This window comes from Rhopalosiphum maidis, chromosome 1 (genome assembly GCF_003676215.2).
Source record: "Rhopalosiphum maidis isolate BTI-1 chromosome 1, ASM367621v3, whole genome shotgun sequence".
Classification (NCBI taxonomy): Eukaryota; Metazoa; Arthropoda; class Insecta; order Hemiptera; family Aphididae; genus Rhopalosiphum; species Rhopalosiphum maidis.
In genome coordinates, this window is record NC_040877.1 from 30,573,618 (window position 1) to 30,599,754 (window position 26,137).

Sequence of the window (26,137 nt, forward strand, 5' to 3'; positions counted from 1 at the left end):
TGTAGATAGGTAGACAAAGACAATTATAAATAAATGTATTAATTAATCATAATATTATATAGTTAGTCCATTCCATAATATCAGTTCTAGTGCAACGGCGTTCAAGTTAGTAAACTAAGTATAGGTGCGTATTGTTTCATCGATTATGTCGTTTATATTTTAGCGTTTTCGCTAAGATAGCGAATTTAGGCTGTGATGTATATAAATACATATATTCATGCATAATGGACTAATAAACACATCCTTCCGTTACCGAAAATGAGACCTTTATATGTTCAAACTCGTTTTATAACTAATATTATTGTATATACATAACGTAAAAAGTTTAACGACGCTATATGTGATCATTTTTAGTGCATTGTGTGAGTGTGAACATCGAAACAGCATCATTATTGGCCAAATATATTTTGTTTTACTATTATTTAAAATATTTAGATTAACATAAAACTAATTTAAATATGTGTTTATTTAAAAAATACATACCTAAGTAACTATAGAGTTTATGAACGCGACATTTAATTTAGGTAAATACATATTATATAATGTTTATATAATTTTTTTTATGATAATATATTAAAATATAAATTATAAACCATACACTTTAATGTGTGTTTAAGAAAAATAAATTAAATATTATCTTAATAAATTAAAAACCAATTATTTTAGACTTTGATTATTATAATTTTTTTTTTTTTTTTTTACAATAATTACTAATTATTCTATTTGTAGTGACTAATGTTGCGTTTTACTCACCATGTACAAATATTAATAATAATTATAGGTAAGTTATATATCTTTTGAAATATTTTTAGTTTAATCATGCTTTTCTAAATGATATTAAACAATGAAAATGTATAACATTAGTTATAATCTAAATACTTTATATATATTGAAATCAAATACAGTAATACTATGTATCTATTTATCTGTATTATAATGTAGATAGTTTGATATAATTATACAGATGTGCTAGGCATATTATGCGTAATTATTTACATTTCAAACGCAAGGACCTATCAATAATAAAATATATACTTATTTTAGATTCTTAGCGGAGCGATAAGTATTTTGACTCTACAATGATGGGTTTTTTTTTCTATCTGTCATCACCGTTTGGTGAGATAAAAATGTTTCAATTTCTAACTTTGGAATTGGTGTCTAGAAAAAAATTTGGGTCTAGAGGTACTTTGGTAGGTGCCAGTACAATATTTTTCAAAATAAACGGGATGGGGGAGGAGAAATAAACAAAATTCAGGATGTTTTTACATAAATCTATAGTTTTTCACAAAATTGATTTTGTTTTTTTGAGTGTGACTCAAAAACAAATAACTATGTAGATACTTGAAATGTTAGACAACTATTAAAACCTTATAATTTATAGTAGTTAATAATGACCGCGATCATACTAAATTTTCTTTATAGATAGATCATTACATTGGGGGTCTTTGCTTCAGTAATAGTAGCTGTTTGTAAAGAAGCATTTCTATCGCTCGACCTTTCCCTCGCATCGTCATCACACTAACAAACCGTAATATTATCATGTGTTAGCGTGTAGTGCGTGTCGGATGCTTTGACTTACGGTTTGATCGATCCGTTTCAGCGACGGTACATTTATAGGCATCGGACTGCGACATCTACTACGGCCGCGTGAAGATGAACGCGCCCTGGTGCATGGCGACCCTGGCGGTTGGCGTGCTGACGTTGGGACGGTACTACGGCGGTGCAGACGGCGCGAGAATTCTGGCTATGATGCCGATTGCGGCCAAGAGCCATTGGAACGTGGTGGACTCGGTGTTGCAGACGCTAGTGGCCCGCGGACACCACGTCACGGCCATCACGCCGTTCCCCAAGAACCGACCGGTGGCCAATTACACGGAAGTGGACATGTCTCGTTTGGTACCGTCGGGCGTCAGCGTGCCCTGGGACACGGTGATGGGCGAATGTTCGGCGCACAACAACCTGCCGTTTCTCTCGGGTCGTCACAAGGACATGTGCCGGGCGGTGTACGAGCACGACGAGTTTTGGCGCACCGTTGAAACGAATAAGCAAGGAGCTCATGTATTTTTTGTTTTATTTGACCGTTTGTTTTTATCGTGTAGTGCTTGCCGCCTGTTACTATGTGCGTGCCATACGCGAAAACCCAAGTGTACTATATAAAAAAAAAGTAAAAATGTTGTCGGTCGTTAAATATTTAAAAAAAAATATTACTTAATAGGTACGAAATTCACTGCAATATCAGCGGTGGTCGATATATTGAATGATTAACTACCCACCCGACATTTAACACTAATGTTTTTGCAGCATAACATATACTGGGGTTTATTGGTAAAAAATCTATTTCCTCGTTATTTCCTGATTATGTTTCCTGAAAACGTTTGTTTCGCTTCAATCGACAATAATATTTTTCTCCCTTAAAATCAGAAAGAATTAAAGTGCACGAATAAACTATATACTTCTGAAATAACTAATTTTATGTAATTCGTATTACATCACTTTATGACTTCACATTTGTAATTAATTGTATTATTCAATTTTAATAAATTACTGAAATATAGTAAACAACAACTTAGTAAATTAACAAAATGTGTTGATGAACGTACATAAAAATTGTACAGTGGCGGTCTGGGTCACGGGTGAACAATGTACAGTGGTCACTGGTCAGTGACCGGTACCTATCCTGCGTGATTATAGTATTCACTGTATTCTGTGTAGCGCAGTCGATTGAACGTTTACCAATAAATTACTATCATCCGTTGTTGTAAACAGTATGAAGGTGGATCATTGATATTAATTATTAAACTTAAGGATGTCGCATTGTATGATGTATATTAGTATATACATCATAGTATATCTGTAAGCCAGCCCAACTGATACCATGGTTTCTCTAACTTCTTACTTTTTTTGCTCTCTTGTTTGTGCTTATTTCTTTATCACTCAGAAAGTCAGAAACTTCTGCCCGAGCGAGAATAATCGTTGCTCTTGCCGTTATGTTGATCTAAGTGTATATTTAATGTAGATATTATATAGAATGCCGATTCATATTATGTTTGATATAAATCGAAATCGTATATGCATATTGTGTATACAATTATTATTATAATTTAGTAATTTTAATAAACGTGCAGAAGCCCGTTATATTTGAATATAATTGTTAATCTTACTAAAAGGTTATAAAACACACATACAAATTAAATGTATTAATTATATAAATTAGGTAAAAAATTAATATTTTTTTTGAATTTATGACAAATGTAAATATATTATTTTTTTAAATTAATGTGAATAAACAAAATACAATTTTAATATGATTGATTTGAATAACCCTTACTATCATATTTATAATCACTAAAAGAGCGTATACTGATATCTAATATTTACATAATATTCTCTATACACCTGATCTTTCCGGTTATTATACCTATATATTTTTGAATGATCTTCGGAACTACTAACTTTACCGTGTTAAATGTCTGTGCTGATTATATTCGTTGATTTGATAAAAGGCAGAGTCAAGTAATACAGTAGTATATAGTAATAAAAAATTATAATAATCTTATAAACTACAAACTAATTAAGCACAACAACATTTATTTCATAATATTATAACTTAAATTTAAAAGACATAATTTATTACAGTTCGAAATTTTTGATAATAATATTCTACCTTTAAAAATAAACAGTCGATAATAAATAAATAGTATATTAATATATTATAATACCTATTGATTATATTGTTTTTGATTTTTATAGATATGACTTGTTTATTACCGAATTACTTGCCTCGTCGTGTGATGCATATGTGTCGTATTATTTAAAAATACCACAGATAGTCATTGTCTCGAGCCATGTTCATACATGGTACCATAGTACGTTCGGTAGTCACATGAACCCCGCGCACATTTCCACGTACCACGCGTCGTACGCAGTACCCACAAACATCATACAGAGAATGGTGAACACATACGACTACTTGTACTCACATGTGGTGTTCAAATGGGTCGACAGGGAATCAACGGCCATCGGTAGAAAATATTTCGGTTCTGACGCACCAGATGCTGACACCTTAATGAAAAATTCGTCATTAGTATTTGTCAACGGGCATTATACCGTAGACTTGGCAAAGCCACTACTACCTAATTTTGTGAACATAGGTGGAATACATTTAGTACAGCCAAAACCACTGCCCAAAGTTAGTCGTATTTTAGTAATATGATTTGTATAATATAATTTAGTATTTTACTCTTAGATTAATATTTTGTTAATTATTTTAATTTTAATTTTTTAGGATATTGAACAGTATATCGATAATTCTCCAGATGGTGTTATATTCTTTACGTTAGGATCTGTAATTCAGTTGGAAACAGCACCAGCATATTTGCAGAAAACGTTCGTTGAAGCATTGAGAGAAATACCTCAAAGAGTACTGTGGAAGTACGACGTTCCAAACATAGAAAACTTACCGAAAAATGTTAAAATAGGAAAATGGTTTCCCCAGAGAGATATATTAGGTACACGTTTAACCTATTATCTATTTTTTAATAATTTGTAACTGCTACGAGGATAGTTAAATAATGAGTTATGTAAAAGCGTTCTAAGTAACGACCTACTCTACAGAGTGTCCCGCGAGGATTTACCCATTGGGATATCTCCTGAAATAATAAAGATATCATAATTCTGGTTTTTTAATAAGATTCAAAGGAATAAGAACTACAAATATTTCATATTTTAATTTATTTTTATGTTTTGGTAAAAAAAGTTAAAAAATGTATTTTTTTATTTAATTATTTAAAAAAAATTGAAGATAGCCATTTTGTAGAGTATTTTTTTCAGAAAATATTGACGTTTTAACATTTTAATTTCATCAATTTCTTGATTTTTAATATTTTTTCTAGTTTCGAAAAAACTGCGAATTATTAAATACGATAGTGCCATAGTGGTATCGCGGGCCACATGTTTGATACAATGATACCACATGGTACTATCGTATTTAATAATTCGCAGTTTTTTCGAAACTAGAAAAAATATTAAAAATCAAGAAATTTATGAAATTAAAATGTTAAAACGTCAATATTTTCTGAAAAAAATACTCTACAAAATGGCTATCTTCAATTTTTTTTTAAATAATTAAATAAAAAAATACATTTTCTAACTTTTTTTACCAAAACATAAAAATAAATTAAAATATGAAATATTTGTAGTTCTTGTTCCTGTGAATCTTATTAAAAAACCAGAATTATGATATCTTTATTATTTCAGGAGATATCCCAATGGGTAAATCCTCGCGGGACACTCTGTATATACTCCACCAGTGGCGCAATTATTGGGAGTGTTGGGTGTGCAATTCACAGGGGCCCCTGGTTTTGAGGGTCCCTAAATTAAAAAACTCATGTACGATATTCCTATACTATAATCTATAATATAAACACATATTATAATATTTGTTTTAATATAATAAATAATTATGTCTTAACTCTTTTAAATTAAAGAATAATTCAAATTACGAATACTTATGTAAGAAAGCAATTAAGTGTATCGTAATACAGTATAGGTCCGAAATGCGGGTAAAGAGTTACAGAGTATACACTATAATTGAAAATTTGAAACTTCTTTTATTATTATACTTAATAATTATGTTAGTATGTGTACTATGTAAGTCATGACTCGTGACAATATTACCTATGTGTTTGACGATATTAAGATAAAAACTATCTTCCTATAGAATTTTTGTATTACTATCTAATAATAATGAATTGGATACAAACAAAATCATTAATGATTTTACTGCCGTAAAAACAATAAGAGTTAATTTTTGTTTGATTTTGTATAAAAAAAAATTTAATTAATTAATACTATGACATGTGAGAAAACAATATTTTTCAAAGTTATAATAAGGTATGACTGTTTTTCATTTTTATTATTAGGTAAGGGCGCCGGTCTGTAAATTTTCACATAGGCCCCTTATTATCAAGTTGCACTACTGTACTGCACTTAAATAATATGTATAATATGTGATAATCGTTAAAATGTTTAACGTCAGTTTACTTGTTTATTAAATTTTATAATTTTCTTTATGTATTTCAAATTTGAACATATTTCATCTATTAAATATTTTTTTTACCCTTTTTATTTCAGAACATAAGAATGTTAAATTATTTATATCTCATGGTGGTATGTCTGGCATCTACGAAGCCATAGATAGTGGAATACCTGTACTTGGTATTCCTCTATTTTTTGATCAATCACACAATGTTGCTAACATAGCTCATTGGGGTGCAGGCTTAATGTTAGATCACAAAACGTTGACCAAAGATATATTTGTGAATGCTATCAAAGAAATGACAACTAACTATAACAAGTAAGAAATTTTACATTACATTCTAGTCTATAGCAGTAATCTGCCTTTTTAAAAACATGACACACCGTCTTTATAACATTTTCGCATATCTATATTTCAGACATGAACAACTTTTTCTTTAACTGACATTTTTTTATATTATTATTAATTATTTATACTAAGTTAAATAAACAAAACTGTAATTTATTTAAGTAATTATAAAAATATAATATGATATAAAATTTTAATTAATTAATAATTTTATATTATATTATATTTTTATTAATTATAATTATTATAAAAAACTTTCAAAAGTTCCTGACACACCAGTTGAAAAGCACTTGTTTATAATATAATATAATATAATATGATTAATAAACATGATTTAAAAATACAGGCAATACTTTTTTCTTAATGTATAAGAATATAAATGTATAATATAGTATAATTTTGCATTTATAGATACAAATTAAAAGCGATGGAACTTTCCAGAAGATTTAAAGACCGACCGAATACACCAAAAGAAGAAGTAATATATTGGACAGAATATGTAATAAAACACAAAGGTGCACATCATTTAAAAACAGCTGCTTTGAAATTGTCTTGGTATCAATATTTTTTAATTGATATTCTAATTACCATTGTATTAATTTTCTTAGTTAGTTTAAGTATTATTATTTTTTTATTTAAAGCTATTAAAAATAGTATTTGTAATTTTAGTAAATCAAAAAAAGATTAAAAACTGAAAGAACTGATTCTAATTGTAAATATAATATGTATTTTGAAATATATGAAATAAATATTTATTTTTATTTGTTATTTTTGTATTTTAGAAAAGCTTTTATTTTTATTTTTAAAAATTATTAACTGATTTATTGTTTTATATTTTACTATTTTAGTAATCGATAATTTATACATAAATTTTAAAAATAATGTTTGATATTTGGTATACTTATATTCAGTTATTTAAATTAAGTATGATTAGGCATTATTGTGTGTGAATAGCTAAAATAGAATACATATTTCTTAAAAGACAATAATAAAAGTGAAATCAAATTTAGCTTAATTATGTCAAAACTAGAATAATTGATAGAAAATATGCATGTAATGATTTCAAATTTATTAGTTTCTCAAATATTGCACATGTGTGGAGATTTCGTACTGAATCTTCTATGTACAACTTTAAACTCTTATCATCATATCATAGTTTATGAACAGTTTTACATAAGTTATATGTATAAAAAAGTAAAATTACAAGATTCTTTTATAAATGATATATAATTATAAAGTCTAATACAATGTTCGAATATTGTATATTTTATATATAATAAAATACACACATATGAAGATAAAAATGTAAATTTATGAAAATTTATTTTGTTGATAAATTATAATTATTTTTATAATTGCATTCCTATATATAATATATTAAAAGTACTTTAACAATGTTATTTATTTTTCGATAACTTTATGCAATTAAACCGATTAAAACCTATCACCTAATTTTGCACCTACACAAGCAAGTGTAATACTATTACTAGAATTTATACATTTTCTATTTTTAATGTAGCTAAAATATATTATAATAGTATGCCTTTGGATACACTTTTAATGATCCGAATAGTATAAAATGTATATATTCGGTTCTAAATAACTCGATAGGTTTAGTTATCAATATCACCAACAGATATTTTTAATTAACATAATGAACAACATGAAATAATATTTAACACGCGTATACCTGCCATAGTCTGTTAAGATATATATATATACACTACTACCAAATACGACTTGAAAATCACCGTCTGAAGAAATTGTATCTAAGCCTACTAACGAATTAAAAGTAAATACGATTACGCTGAATTCATTATTTTTGTCGATCACATCTGTCAAATCATCTATAACAACAATATATGCATCATTAATAAACCAAAATAATTATTAAAATAAAATTTTCAAAATGTCGGAACTAATTTCAAGATAATTTCATAAATTCATTTAAAAAAATGGTAAAAATCTGGGGGACGACGTAATTTATTTAGTATAGACTATGGTAAATACTTTCTTAACAAGTAAAAAATTGATTGGATGTTTACTATGCAAAAATCTATTGAAAGAACTAATATTTCTACCATATTACATAAACTTAGTATTGAAATATACTAACACTAATAGTGTAGACATATTTTGTGTCTGATCAAACAGTCGGGTGACGATTGTATTTGACACGAAATTATTATTCATCAAAATAATGTTCGTGTATTACATGACATTGTAATATAATGTTAGTAATAATCATTATTATAAATTTATATATGACATTATCAAACCAATAATCACGGAAAAAGGTCTACCTACGGCTTTTCAACCAAAAGTATATAACACATTTTTACCGTAACCAATTGACTTCCATTCCCACTTAAAAGGCGTTTGGTGGGCATTTTCTCATCAAAATAAATATGAGGGTAGTCCACATTCAGAACCGTTTGGTACAGCGCAATTAAGGTGCAAAAGTGTAATTATACAACGTTCAAATTAATCAATAAAACGATTAAAATAATCATTACTGTATTGCTTCTGTTAGATACGTGCAGGTACTCCAACTTGAAAATCTAAAGTTAATGAAATAATAATAGAGAAGATTATACAAAAATATAAGTACTACTTTTTGTGATGTACAAGTGGCACTGATTAATACATCATACAATTAAATACATAAAACAAAATACAATAACTAATAATAATTTCAAACAAATATTGCTTTGTAGTTGATTTCTCTGATAACTAAATATTTTGTAAACAAAATACATCATTAGTAGTTTTGTAAAATAAGATATTAGATTAGGTTTAATTATGTGTTTTTCATTCAACTACGAATAATAAATGATAATACTTGTTTTGCATTATTTTATTTAACATTTATGTTAAATTATTATGTTGAAGTATCACATTTGTTTGAAATATTCTTTAAACAATTGTGTTTTTATTTTACCGTGTACTTAACACTAACATACACACTATACGTATAACATAGTTTATCGATAGGCTCGTATGTTATTATTGTATAATATTTCAAATGAATTTTACCATAGTTTTTTTAAATGTATACTGTATAATGACTGTTGTTAATGGAGCTCAAATATTTGCTTTCGTACCGATATATGGACAGAGTCATTGGAACGTCATGGATGCTGTATTACAAACTCTCGTGTCTGCTGGCCATAATGTTACTGTTATAACCCCTTTTATAAAAAAAGAAAAAATTGAAAACTATACTCAGGTAAGTTTATAGAACTTTTTTATGGTAAAACTATTCAAGTGTACAATTTATTACCGTTGTTACAATATTATGTTTGTTTTCGTATAATGGCATAGAATAGTTTTCGAAATAAACTTCAATTTTATTTTACAGTTTTGTGTCATAAATGTCAATGCTAAACAAAATATAACACCAAATAATTAGCATAATTTTATTGTTTTTAAGATAGATTCGTCTTTCTACATGACACGGTCAGCATCGGCACCCTTTAAGAACATTGTTGGATCTGATGGTATTCAATATTTAATCGAAACACATCTCATTTCATGTGAAGCTATTTATAAGTGTAAAGATTTCTGGACCGTGCTCGAATCCAAAAAGTATGACCTTTTCGTCACACAGTTGTTGGGCTCAGGTTGTGATTCGTATATAGCCTACAAACTGCAAGTTCCGATGATTGCCGTTACAACATCTGCCATGCCGACATGGTATACGTTCATAATAAAATTAACTACCTATTTATGTTTTCTAACTTTACTACATGCTACATTCTAATAACACATCAATACCTACTACATATATATATTATACATGTAACATGTACATTAAACAAGCATCCTGTTTATTAGGTTAAATGGCGAGTTTAGTAATCCTTTGATTACTTCGTACACGTCCACACTAAACGTAGCGATGGCGAGTCCTAAAACATTTTGGGACCGTTTTTTAAATACTTACGATTACTTAAAGTCAATTAGTAAAAGTTGGTGGTACAATCGCAAAGCAACGATAATCGGCAGAAATTATTTCGGCAAAGATGTGCCGGATTCTTACACGTTAATGAAAAAAATATCATTAGTATTCGTCAACAGTCATTTCTCTTTCAACCTACCCAGGCCTTGGATACCAAATCTTATAGAAATTGGAGGTATTCACGTAACTGATCCCAAACCATTACCAAAAGTACGGGTTTTTTTTATAAATTAACTTTTATATCATAATAAGTTACGCATTTATAAAATCATCATATCCTTATATTTATTCTTGTTTAGCAGATAATATTTCTTATACATCATAGCCTATAGGAATAAAATAAAAACAGAAGAATAGGAAATGTAGTGAATAGAGTACGAGTATTGGTATCTAAAATAAAAATAGAAATATTATTAATAAATACGGCAATTACTACTATTAGATATTAAAAGTATTATATTTTTTTAATAAAATATTTTTAACAAATCATTAATATTAAAAAAAAAATGTACGCATAAAAATAACATTATAAAATAAACGTTTCATTTTTACTTATCACCAAATGCATTAATCGTGGGTATTAAATAGGATATACAACAATTTCTTGACGACGCTCCAGAAGGAGTAATATATTTCTCATTTGGATCCACTGTAAAAATGGATTCACTTCCGGCGAAAATGCAAATTTCGTTACAAGAGGCATTTGCTGAACTACCACAACGGATACTATGGAAGTATGATGGTGAAGTAATGGAAAATCAACCAAAGAACGTCATGATCAAAAAATGGTTTCCCCAAAGAGACATAATGGGTACACTAGATTAATTTCTGATTATATATTATAAAGATTTTGTTTATGATTATTTGTTTTTTTATACAGCACATTCAAAATTAAAACTATTTATTTATCATGGCGGATTATCTGGTATAAATGAAGCCATCATCAATCAAGTACCTATACTTGGCATACCATTATTTAGTGATCAACATAGAAACATAGCGAACGCAGTATTCTTGGGAATAGGTTTAAGTCTAGACTATAAAACAATAGATAAAGATTCAGTTCTAACTGCCGCTAAAGAAATTATCAACAACCAAAAGTATGTTCGTTGTTTTCAGTACAATGATTTAATAAATTATAATTAAGTATAATAACCATGAATTAGATAAAATTATTAAATTTATAATAATATACAGTTACATGTATATTTATTTATATCGCATAAAAATATATTCTATTTCTATAGGTACAAACAAAATGTTCAAGAGTTATATAAGATGTTTAAAGATCGGCCAATGTCTCCGGATATGCTAGTTACATATTGGACCGAGTATGTAATTAAACATAATGGAACTGAACACATTAATCCTGCATCAAACGACATGTTTTGGTATCAGTATCATCAGTTAGATGTTATATTGGTCATCATATTAGTTTCAATTAGCTTATTAATCATTGTGTTATATACTTTAATAATAATTAAACGTTCAATTGTTAAATGTTTTCATTTGAAACAAATTAAAACTGAATAATGATATTTTAATAAAAACGTTTGAACCTTTTTAGTTACTAACATTTTTTTTTTTTTTTATTGCTTTTTATTATTATTATCTTTTATACATTTAAATCCTTCGAAATAAACGGTAAGTCTATTTTGAAAAAAATCAGTTTCGATTACCTAATTAAAATTTGACCATTTTTATGAAATAGTTTTATTGAATAGGTGTAATATATCATAATATATAATATGAACTCTATATTATTATAAATGTTCAAAACATTTTATGAAATGTATTAATGATAAAAAGATTTGTTTATAGCTTATAAGTTATAAGCTATCTTTAGGTCATATAACATATGATGAAATACTAAAGAAAATCGTGATTTTCTATTTTTTTTTTTATAATTTTACATAACAACATGCATAAAAAATAAAAATCAATCTATTAAATTAATTTTATATAACTAATAAGTAATAAATAATCAATATTTTTAACTAATCATAGTTATAAATGATCTATGGTATAAATGTTAAAAGTTTGCAACTCGCTGTAATTTTGACACCTAATCTAGCCACCTACGTTAAATAAGGTATAACCAATACTTAACACAACCACTAATCAGTAGTCACTACTAAGCGGTTACAGAAAAAATATAATAATATGTAGTCATATAGTAATGTATGATTATAGTTAAAAAAAACTATTTTTGTATATTTGTAATAATTGGTTCCTAAATTATGGATAATATTATTTTTATCGAATAATATTTTTCAATTATTTATTAACTTTTATGATTTAAAAGTTTATAAAATTATACTTCATTAAATTCGTCCGATAGATATTCACTATTCACATGGTAAAAAATATATATAACATAGAGCAGTATGGGTAACCAAATGGCGGTCCACGAACACATTTTATCCGGCCCGCAGACAAAGAATAATTAACACATAATACGACAACGATATAATAAGTGTTATTATTGTAAATTATTATTTAAATATTATTGGTTTTTAAATAATGTAAGTATGTAGGTACTTAGAATTTTGATGGCCCGCGAAAAATCTTCAGATCCCTAATGTGGCCCTTCAATAGTATTAATTGGCGACCCCTGACACGTCCACTTGCATGATGCGCAAAAAATAAATAAATAAATACCATTAAATATTATAATAAACAAATATTTTATATGTTATATACCTATTTGTATTGGATACACTTTAATTTTTGAGTACGTGATCATATATAACAAAACTAATTATAATAACGATAAAAAGGTTCTAATGACATTTTATTGAATCTGAAATCATAAATATATATTAAAATATTATTAGATAATATACGTTACATAGGCTCCTATGTAGGTTATATTTTATGTATATATTACCTAATACCTATTTATAAAATAACTATGGCAGTGCTGCACGCAATTACAAACTATTCACATTACAAGTTCCTATAACCATATTTACTGTTCCTATCTGTAATATTACAATCATACCATAACACTTAAATACGTTTATTCAAATATAGTTGAGTATAATACCATTTATAGTATAAAAAAATTGTTGATATACGTATTATACGACTAGTACCTTTTGACGATATCTGTTTCAAAAAGCAATAATTATTGTGACAAAACATTTCATAATTCTTATGAATATAATATAATATCACATGTAAAATATATTGATATTTTTTGTTCAACTAGCTGTAATATGCGATTGTATAGGTAACAGGAGAAACTGGTTAATACCTACTATGTTTCAATGTCGCACTAATAACTGATACCCGACTCGTGTAGATACTATATTCTGCTCTATTATCATCATCCTGATAATATAGCATTACAAATTTTAACGTGAAGGTCATTAATAATTGTTAAGGCGTCTTTCCTATTTTTTAGGAACTCGTGGTAATCATATTAAATATTAATTGTTAATACTAAATTACATCAATCTTAAACTATTGCCGCATAAAAAATTATAAAATAGTAGGGGAACCTGTGTGGCTGTGTGTTATTCATGTCAAGTCCAACCTCCCGCGATTCGTCGCTGGTTGAAAATAACAGTAATAATAATATAATTATATACGACGACGCATCGTCGACAGTCCGCGTGAATTGCATTAGTGTGTGTCCGTGATTCGTCGGCACTAGGCTATTTTTTATCGAGATATTACTTGTACAGGAAATTTTTTAATTGTATTTATTTTTTATTAGACGCACTCTTATCGACACCGAACAGCGTTTTTTTTTCCTGTAAGTTGTTGAAAAAATGTATTATAACCTATGATCGTTACATCACCTACAATTGTCGTAAGATCGCATTTTTACATTTTTGTTGATGTGCTGTTAGAATCATAAACTCGTAGTTGTCATATCACTGACATCAGTTGAAACGTAAGTAGAACCTAAATTAATCATAAATCGTTAAATAATTATATATACAAATATAACACGTCTTTTAATTAATCTGTAAGCTGTATTTAATATTATATATCTATTCAAGTAATAATAAGTTAATATTAAATTTATATTAATATATTATAATTATTTTCTTCTTCTTCTTTGGTTTTCTCAGTCATTATTTTTAAAATTCAAATAGGATTATTATTTGATTATATTTTATTATTTTAAGGAAATATAGGAATAAGTTTAATACACACGTTATATTACAGGGGTGGCCAACATGACTATGTACGCGAGCCACATATATTAATGCAATTATATCAAAAGCCAAATGATCTAATCTGTACTTTTATACCACAAAAATAATAAAGATAGCTCACATCCGAAAAACATATTAAATTATAAAATAATAATAATAATAAGAACATTTTTTTTTTATAAATGTATGCAAAAAAATATTAAAATTTTGGTTTTTGTAAATAAGACCGTGAGTCGCATACGTCAATGAAGAGAACCGCAATTTGGCCACCTCTGTTATATTATTAACTGATTGATCTCTGAGCAACAATTAAAATATATAAAAAGTCGTGTACATAGTAAATACTTATATTATTCATATTATTGTAGTAAAAAATAAGAATTTAAATTTGTAATATTATACTTTTATTATAACATAATAATAAATTATCCAATCTATTTACTTACGTATAGATATAAATGAATAAATATGAATGTACGTGTCTGTATAAGTCTATAGACTTAGAACAGATTGAACCAATTAGCATCGCATTTTTCACACATATTCCTTCAGATTCGGGGTATGTTCTTTGCTTCGTTTTTTGTTCCATATAGGTTGCTATAGAGTGGACACACTCACACAGTCATACATAAATTTCAATTTGACTCACGAAAATCGAATAATTGTTTGCTTATATACAGAACTAGGTTTTACTCGGTTTTAGTGCTAGTTGACCCACCTTACTTCACTATACGTTTCTGTTGATTTTTTTTTTCAATAAAAGAAAATTATATTTAACTAATTGTTTGTCTGCAAATGTACTGCATACAATATAAAAGGCAACGTCCGTATGTTTGTAGCTTATAGGTTTAAAAAATATTCGACCTGTTTTGACGGAAGTTTCAGGGATTATTTTTAGATATCGAAAAAGTTCAAAAAGTAGTTGGAACCACTCTTAAAAATATCTCAAGTAATAAATTCAATCCACTATGACAGGTAGATTGATCATTCCTCCAATCGAATTCTAGAAAAGCTAGGTAGGTACACCGATTTTTATTTGTGCATAAACTGAAATATATAAAAACTATATAAAAATGACACTTATAAATTGATTGGATGATTTGATTGGCACACAAAGCCTGTGCTTCAATGATCAGCCTGAGATTACACGTTTGTATATCCGAATTACGTAAACGTTTACTATCGCGTTGTTCAAGGCCACAATCTCTCAATTAGACGAAATCATATGGTGCCGTTAGCATGCTAAAACGAAATACGCCGAAATAACATCATATTTTATCTATTATTTTTCATAGGGTAAAGTCTAGTTAAACGGTTAGTTACTTAGTTTTGTATAATATTGATTTCAGATTGATCTTAAAAAACAATTGTAACAAAAATTTATAAATTACATAGGTACACATCAGGTTTTTTTCTTATTATTAAATTTATACCTGTATATGTTTACATGAGGTTATATTTATTTTATGAAGAATAATACTAAACTTTTAGAATACGAATCTTTAATGCTACTATTTCACTTTTGTATTATTCATGATCCATTTATATCATGTATAATATTAAACCTTAGTTGTTATATTTAAACTTATTTGTATATTATCCATTTGAGAATATTTGTATAAGTTTTAAAATCATAATTAAAACACTAAATTAAATTTCAATAAACAGGTTTAAAAAAAAATTGATTAAATTACATAAAATAATATTTTTGAACAATAAAATAAACATATTTTAACTTAATCGATTGAAAATGATGATTATTATAAACCGTGTAAAAATAAAAATTGAATAAATTATAATAATTGTTCACTAAGAAGTTTTTGTAATACCTATTATTTAATGTTAATACATTTTTAATAACTATTTTATTATATTATGTAAGTTAAAACTTCAAAGTACCTACCTACAGACAAGATAATTATTTTAAAGGCTATCTATTGTTTAAGCATTCTTTTTCGAAATTGCGAAAAATTAAATTTTAACCGAATAGTTAATTACTAATTAGTATATAAATATTTACGGGTTAGATAAGTACGAAAGTGAGCCAATATTTTGCTGGGTATTCACTCCACTCGTCTAAATATTGATTACTTATAATTTAAATTATATGAAATTCAATTTTAATACATAGAAATTCTCAGAAAAATATTCTGTTCGCGAATATAAAACTAAAAAAAGTAAGCAAGTGATACAACTCTACTGTTGTACACTATAGGTTTTGAATAAATCACTATTATAGGTGAACTAAATTTTAATTTAATGATTTATCATTATATACGAAAAATTATTCTGAACGGGAACGTCGAGAACGATCTATTAGCCATAGGCGAAACTAAACATTTTGTACAAGGCTAGGCCAAAATATTTTTAAATTTCCCCCAAACCCGTTAAAAAAGTATTAGAGTACATTTTTTATGTTATAGAAGAACTTATCGAATTTATACAATTAATACTCTTGGCTTTGTTTTTTGTATAAATATTTAATATACTTAGACATTAGTTTTTTTATATTATAATCATCTGTCATAATATATTCAAGCTTAATTGAATTCCAATAATTATTAAATGACAACCTATTTTTGGTTAGGATACCAAGTCATCGCAACGAAAATACTATACCTGTTGACATCAGACACCACCACACTCTTCTTATTACTTATTTATATAAATATACGAATATACGTATTGAAATGAGTATGCCCAAATAAATAAATTAGAAATAAAAATAAAAATACCAAAAAGTATTTTCATAAATATTTTTGTTGATTTCAATAATATATTTTAAAAACCTTTTTTTATTTCTAATAATTTACAAATGACACCAGGTAGAAGAAGCTATAGTAATATAACATGTGATAAAAATGGATATTTATCGTTTCTGTCACTACATTTAAAAAAAATTACAACAAAAATGGTTTTATATAAAAAATATTTATAATATATTATTATGTGTTATTTATCTAAATCATTTCTGAGGTCGATAACCTGTCGGCATTAGGTAAGGATGGCATGACCCACAGTTTGCCTATGCTGTCAGCCTATTATCAAGTATTTTAAATTTCATGATAGATATACGTTTAGAATGGCATAATTTATTTTACTATTAATTTTACTTAAAGTATTGTATTAAAAAATATTGATATTATTTTACTTTTATTTAGTTTTTATAATTGTTTTCGAAAATATTGCATTTATTATATTGTTAGTATTTAATAATTGTCATAATATATATTTATATACTATTATATCAACATTTTTGTGATTTTGATTAATTTTGTCAAAGTGTTAACTCCAAATGCATATTATAAAAAAATGTGAATGTATTGTTGATATTTTTATACATCAGGTATAAGAATAATAACTTATGTAGAATTTTGTATTACAATTTAAAGGAATTTGAGCTGGCGAATAATTTTTTATCAACAATCAAAAAAAAAAAATTTAATTTGCCATGTCTAAAAAACAACTCATAAAGATTTTTTTCAGAAACATTTTTGATAATTTTATCGTAGAATAAAAATGACAATATAAAAATTTAATGAAAATGTCCAGTATTTACTGTTATTTTTTTATAAATTCAACAAAATATCAAAAATTGTTTAAAGAGAAATAATTATTACAGGTGAATATTGAATAATGAATGTTGTGAAAATTCAAAATTCAAAGCAAAGAAAAAATAAATTCGGTTTTCCGGTAGAATTTTATATAGTTTAAAAAATATACAAAGAACCTCATATTAAATTTTCAAAACTTAAGTATAAAAACAAAATTTTTATGATTTTTAAATAACATAATAATTTGTACATTTTTAAGGTTTTAATAAAATTCTGGCTTAAAACACTTAATTCAATTAATCAATCAAAAATCAGAAATTGCTCTCAAAGTTGAAGATTGGAGCATTTTTTAAACTGCTTATAGTGTAGGTATAAACACTAAATTAAACTAAAAATAAACACTTATTACATCAATACCTAACAATGCAATACATTATCGCTTCACTCGGATTCTAAAATGTGTTACACTTCCCGGTTTTATACCTACCTAAGTATATTGAAAGTTATTAAAATATATGACTTAATCATTCTGAATTTCTAAAAAAAATACTTTTATCTATACTATTAATTTTTTCTTAATAGTTCATATATATATATATATATATTATATATACATAATAAATATAAAATTCAAATATATTATATATAAATAAATAACAATAAATAAACAATAAATTCATTGCTACAGTAGGATTATATATTTGAAATAAATTTCAATTAGTTTTTTAATAATTCTATATTTATTTACCTATACCATATTATCCAAAATTACATTTATTATAGTAAAAACAGTTGCGTAGTTAGAACACTTTAAATTTTAATCGAAATCGTTTAAAATGTTACATAATATTATATCAATATTTTGAAAATAGAAATATTGACTTAACTAGGTAAACAATATTTGTTACAGTACATAAAGGTATTCTATTACACAAGTAAATATAAACATATTATTAGGTTTATTGTATTACAAATAGCCAATAGGTAATGTTAATGTAATGAATTATGTTTAGTAAACTATAAAGCCAAAATTATCAATTTCCCAGTTGCATCTTTGATAAGCAAATCATATTTAAAAATAAACTAATCTGCATTCTTGATTTATTATGTAATGATAATAATAATGAATAGAATTATTAAATTAATTATTTAGGATACAGCAGTATAGAATTAAATAATAGTAATAAGAAATCATGTTTTCGTCATACATAACAAAATATTTGTCTCAAATAATTTATTTTTATACATAATACATTAGCAGAACGCACTTTTAAGTGCCGTAAATAAGTAAATTATAAATAAAATAATACATTTAATGAAATATTAGGTACCTAATCGAAATATAAACACATATTTTGATAACATTGTGTTCACAATGATAGTGCAAAGGCAGTATAATAGTAAATGGACAATGATCATTGATTAACGGAGAGTATCTTCCCAGATTTTAATAGCACTTTTTAATTTTAATTACCCAAACCTAACCTAATTATTATTTCATACATCATCGATAACAAAAATGTGTGTTATTGTTTCAAACGTTTATCTTGTTTCTATTTTCACACAAAATACATAATATTATATTATATTCAAAATCAATGCACCGATATGAATTCGTTAATGCGATGCTTATACAATATGTATGTTCAGATTTCGTATAAAGTGTTGACTGTTTTTTCGGTATAGGATTTACCGGCACTAAAAATACCAAATCAGATTTCTAAATAATGGTGTCCATCTTAAAATAATTAAGAATAGGCATATTTACACTGTTTCGAACATATTATTATCTCGTTTGAATTTTATTTAATTTTTCTAATTTTTCTCAACGTATACAATCATCTTATGGCAAATAATTTTTATGTATTTTTGGTTTAAGGCACGGCCATATGGCTTATGTACCTACCACATAAGTGCTTATATAAAACACCGATTTTTCAGCAGGTACCTATATATAATATATCGGTGCAGTGATATTATAATAGTGATACGTACGTAGCATCTCAATACCGTCAATCAATGGGTATATAGTGGGGGGATGATGGGAGCTAATACTATTTTAACTGATATTTGTTAGTGATTTTTTATATTTGCACACATTTAACGTAATACTTTATATTAGTCACAGGAAAAAAACCCTACACAATACTTAATAATACGCGTCTACGGCTTATCACTTTTTTTATGTATTCGAATACATATAGAGTCGATAATACCAAATAGGTATAAGACTCAAACAGACGGTTACTTATTAGTGCCTAATACAGTTCACCCGCGTTTTTCGTTCCTAGACGCACCCCCTGACACTCAGTGTGATGGTATACCATTATAATAATTATTGACGGTTTACTATTGTCCGTGCGCAGATGAAGTGCGTCGGGCTGTTACTGGTGGCCGCCATGGGCGCGCTGTCCGTCGCCGATGGCGCCAACATCCTCGGCGTGTTCCCCATCAACGGCCGCAGCCACTGGGTGGTGTACGAGAGCGTGATGAAGGCCCTGGCGGCGCGCGGCCACAACGTGACGGTGATCACGTCGTTCCCGCAGAAAGCGCCGCTGGCCAACTACACGGACATCGACGTGTCGGCGACGTTCCCGGCCGCGATGAACACGGTGGGCATCGAAATGGTGCTCAAATACCTGTCCAGCGTGTTCGTCAACCAATGGTTCATCGCCGACCATCAGATGAACATTTGTCGGAAGGCCCAAAAGCTGCCTCAGGTGCAAGCGTTGCTCCGCAGCGACATCAAGTTCGACGCGGTAAGTGATGTTGACGTATTATATTACACGATTAAGATATGTGATAAGAAACATTTAAAAAATATAGCGTTATAAAATACCCTATGTGCTTTAAAATAATATGTAAAAACATTTATTTGAAAAAAAAAAACAAATATTTACCAATCTATAGAGTGTTTGCTATTAAAAAAATCACTCGACATGTGCTGCTGTTACAACATAACATTATTATTACATTGTAATTTATTTTATTTAATGTATAATATTGTGTCATTTCACCAGAACATCTTACCTGTTAAAAAAGAGTACCTGAATAGGTTCATATAGTATAAATAGATAATATCTTAAAATTTATTTCATATAGCAAAATAAAATAATCATCATTGTTATTTGTCACTAATATAAGTGATTTCGTCTAAATTTGTGTCATTTTATTTCTTAGGCCTAGTATAAACTACTTTTGAGGAGCAATTTTATTAAAGTTTCATATCTTAGCTATAAAAATTTAAGATTTTTATAAATTGTTTACTTCAAAATACTTGTGATGTTTCTAATTTTTATGATTTTGACGAATTCTGTAAAAATTGGAACTTCAAATGCTTGCGACAAAAAATGTTGGTTGCTTATTTTAAATAATTTTATACATAATACAGAAGAACAACTTAAGTGGAATTTTGTATTAAACTTTTAAGAATTTTAACTCAGTGGATAACTTTTTTCATCAACATTTAAAGAAAAAGAAAATCAAAATTTTCTTGGACCTATAATAGCTCAAAAATAATAAAAATTATTCCAGAAAATGATAATATAAGAAGAAAGATTCAAATTTTGATACTTCTATAATATTTTTCTATTTATATTGTATAATGTATAATATACATTATTTTTTATTTATATACTCGAAGCTAGAGCAACGATAATAATTGTTATATTTTTGTTCTTAGGTTTTCACAGAAATATTTGGAGCTGATTGTGATGTTGGTTTTGCTTATCATTTTAAGGCACCCCTATTGTCTATCATGTCCAGCTCACATCTACCATGGAGCTACGATCGTGTGGGTGGCTCAGACAACCCATCCTATATACCAACGATCGTAACAAGAGCAGCTGGAAAGATGAACTTTAAAGAACGAATGATCAACACTTTGTACTATATATACTTTAAATTAGCGTGGAAGTATTATAGTGAATGGCCAGCAAATGAACTGTTGAAAGAGAACTTTGGACCGGATGTACCTCACATCAACGAAATAATTTATAACACTTCCATGGTGTTTGTCAACGGTCACTTTTCTTTGGACGGCCCACGCCCCCTAGTTCCTAATATGGTGGAAATTGGTGGAATACATGTTAAACCCCCCAAGCCCTTACCCAAAGTAAATACATACTACTAAATTAAATGCAAATATATACACATTTATTTTTAATTAAACGTGACCCTAAGAATTGAATCATTAAAAAAAAATAAAACTAGACAGGATGTAAGTTTATACAAGCCGCAGATACCGCAAAGGTGTAAAGCATAACTCCGTTTACCGTGGTACAATACAGGATGATGTATTGAAATAAAAATTTTATTGAAAGAAATAATAAAACCATACTCACTGATATTTCATCAATATTTTTAGATCGTTTATTAAAATTACTAAAATAACATAACTGTATGGCCTCTAGAATGTACTACTAAATTCGATTTACAACCAATAGATACTATGGTCACTTGAATCTTGGATACTATTTTTTGATAAAATATAATATAAACATACATTTAAATATTATTATTCGCTTCTGATAATTAAAATATTTTTGTATTATATAATACGATAATATGATAAAAACAAGTTTTAGTTATTTTTTTTTTTTTTTTTTGTTTTAATAAAATTAGCAACAATCTAATAGTATATTAAATTACTTTATTTGATTTTGAAACAAGTCTTACTCTAATTTTAAAACAGAATGATTTACAAATCGAGTCCTTAAAAACTAATAATTTATACAATAACATATTCAATCATGCGGATACTGAAGTTCAAAAGTTATTAACATAGTATAATGGTTCCAGCAATCAATGTTTAAATGAATAATACTAAAAATAAAATTAACAGCTGTACATACTTATAAACGTGCATGGTCGTGTATAATAAGAAAATATTTTTCACAAGAAAAATAAAACAATAGCTTACTATTGTAAGTAAGAGATCAAATAGTTAATTAGTAATATACTAATTATCTAGTGCCAGTAATACCTAACAATTCATAACCTATGGTATAATTTATTATGAAAATGACAAATATTATATTATAATAGAAATGTCATATCGTAGGTTATAATATAAATAAGTAGCACTAAATTCTCATCATTTTGAAATTGTTTTTTAAACAATATAACTAATTATTAATTAATTACATGAAAAATACACATTTTATAATTTATACGCATGCTTATATAATATAGTAGGTACGTGTAACTAGAAAATAATATGTATACAGGTACATGTCATATAATCACGTATTAAAGCTTATACATTTATTGAATCTTGTTAAAAATGTAAACTGTTTTTTTAATTACTAATTTCTATTATTCTTGTAAATAGGACATATTGAAATTTATCGACGACTCACCGAATGGAGTTATGTTTTTCACATTTGGCTCTCTGATTCGTATATCTACACTACCACCAAATGTATTGCAAATGTTTAAAAATGTGTTTTCAAAATTACCCATCAGAGTATTATGGAAATATGAAGAAGAAATGCCAGACAAACCTGATAATGTCTATATAAGCAAATGGATGCCTCAAAGAGATATTTTAAGTATGTAATAAGTTAATGACATATAAATAATTAATATTAAAAATATTACATATTTAAATATAATTTCACACACAAAAATCTAAAATTTGTTAAATACACTTTAAAAATTATATTTCTAGATACTTATAGTAATTTAATATCATTTAAGGAATATTCTGCGGAGGTACAAACTTATTTTCTTTAAATGATAACCACGCTTTTCATTTTTTTTTTTTTTTTGAAATTCGTACGAGTTATTTAACTTAATGTTAAATGTATTATTGATACCGAATAATCTTTAATAAAAGTTTTACATAAAAAATAAAATAGACGTAATTATATTTACTATAGGTTCGAACAATTTTTACAAATTATAAAATGCTAATATATTAATGTTTATTACTATAGTGTTTAAATCATTTTAGACCACAAGTCTTTAATATTATCATGAGAAATTATCTTTAATACCTACCTACAGTTTAATAATTCATTAAAAAAATAATTTTTAACAGTTAATTTAGTTAACGTTAAGATGTATGAGTAACAAATTCTTGGGTGTTCTCAAAGAAACAAATCAATTAAAAAAATATATAATTTTTAACTAGTTGAATGAGTGGCATATATGCCACATTCATACATGAATGTTGAAATTTACGTGTGAAAAAATGAGAGTAAACAATGCCTATTGCTTGGTAAATCACTCTGTGTATTATAAACTATCATTATATATAAATCATAATACAACTCGTACCTATTAACAACTATTATTAACATAATTAAATACAGAATTTTAATTTTAGGTCATCCAAAAGTTCGTCTGTTCATGACCCACGGTGGACTGTTAGGGGTACTCGAAGCTGTACACTCAAGCGTACCAATCATTGGCATACCGTTTTTCTTCGATCAACCTAGAAATATATTAAAACTAGTGAAACAGGGTTCAGGTATTTTATTGGACTATGAATCGATGACGGAGGATATTCTATATAATGCTATTACAACAATAATTAACAATAGCAGGTGAGATTGCAAACACAACAATTATTATGTCATTATTTTATCGCGTTTCCGTAATATTTTTCTTTTTTTAAATTGTTTTCAAATAGAAAACTTTAATAGTGTATATCACTCGATTACTTTAAATTGAAATCATCATATTACTATTAATATTTTAAACTTTTTAAAAACCGTTTGTTTGAACATAACAGTTTTTAAATTATACAAAAATAAAATCATATTAAATTAATTTTATATATAATCAAGTATTGTAGTTGATTGTTTTAATACAGTATATAATATAACAGTACACATATTTTTTCTAGTTACGCTATAAATGTGAAAAAACTATCAAAACGGTTCAAAGACAGGCCATTGAACGCAACCGAAACTGCCGTGTACTGGACAGAGTACGTAATAAGACACAAAGGAGCGAAACACTTGAGGACCGCGGCCGTTGGAATGCCTTGGTGGAAATACTACTTAGTTGATGTCATCAGTTTTATCACGCTAATCATTTTTGCTGTATTGTATCTAAATTACATTGTGTTTAAAACCATCTACAAGAAATTATTCAAAAAGACCGTACCCAAAAAGAAGGAAAAGAAAAATTAAAACATTAAATTTATATTGTACCTGAATTACTATACAATACATAATATCGTACAAAATCATTTAACCATATTTATTTTATTTATACATTTTATTTCAGCAGTACGAAAATAATTTCTATTAAAATTTTACATTTATATTGGTAATTGGGTCTGAACAAAACTTATATTAAGGATACATGAATATTATTTTTTACTAATTCATTCAGTTTTGTATTTATTTAATTTGAATCAAAATTATGTGCTGCCTTGAATAGTTTTCATATTTAGCGATAATTCACTTTACTGTAGTAGCACTGTAATCAAATTCTATAGGCATGTGTTTTCCATGTGCTAACATATATGAAATATTTTAATCCTATACACAACTTTTAGAATAATTAAAAAATAATAATAACTACTTGTGTGTATAGTTGATGGTCTTAAAAATGAAAACACTATATTTTACTACAATGAGTTTTGATTTTGTATAATTACTTGTATTTAAATTTTAAATATATTTTATCTGTGATATGGTCAATATTACATTTTTTTTAAATTTATATGATTTAATGAAGGTTATATTGTAGGGAAATCTGCAATAACTCCTATATAATCGAAACCATATCAATAAAATTTTTAATTTGGAGTAAATACCAATTCTAAAATATGTATTAATTAGAATAAAAAATAATTACTATAAATAAAGAAACTTACTAATACCCATCAGATAACTAAATATAGTTAATATTTAATTAGAACCACGATAAACTAAACCCAGCTCAACTAGAGTACTATCACTATTATTATTATCAAATCTAAAATAGAAAAAAACATAATAATTATCAATATTAATAAAAAAGACATATAAACATAACTATCTTAATTCTCTACTATTTTAAAATGTGTAAATGAAATAGTACTAATACTTTCAAGTTTCGAGTAACAAGT

At 26.8% G+C, this 26,137-nt stretch overlaps 2 protein-coding genes across 3 annotated transcripts; both read left to right on the forward strand.

Moving 5' to 3' along the window:
- LOC113560639 lies at positions 1–19,793 on the forward strand. Its single transcript, XM_026966646.1, has 13 exons — positions 1–124; positions 1,601–2,045; positions 3,751–4,189; positions 4,286–4,508; positions 6,133–6,355; positions 6,797–7,019; positions 9,369–9,614; positions 9,819–10,081; positions 10,223–10,553; positions 10,932–11,154; positions 11,224–11,443; positions 11,591–11,868; positions 19,756–19,793. The coding sequence occupies exons 2-13, from the start codon at positions 1,654–1,656 to the stop codon at positions 19,791–19,793; spliced, it is 3,099 nt and encodes a 1,032-aa protein (XP_026822447.1). The 5' UTR covers positions 1–124; positions 1,601–1,653.
- On the forward strand, positions 13,929–25,275 carry LOC113549983 (UDP-glucuronosyltransferase 2B10-like). Of its 2 annotated transcripts, XM_026951541.1 has the most exons (6): positions 13,929–14,247; positions 20,436–20,828; positions 21,752–22,183; positions 23,402–23,621; positions 24,401–24,620; positions 24,923–25,211. In XM_026951541.1, exons 2-6 carry the CDS (start codon positions 20,436–20,438, stop codon positions 25,209–25,211), a joined length of 1,554 nt encoding a protein of 517 aa, XP_026807342.1. In that variant the 5' UTR covers positions 13,929–14,247. The 2 variants fall into 2 exon arrangements, with proteins under 2 accessions (XP_026807342.1, XP_026807343.1); XM_026951542.1 differs by lacking the exon at positions 13,929–14,247 and having other exon boundaries at positions 24,923–25,275.
- Positions 25,276–26,137: the final 862 nt, after the last annotated feature.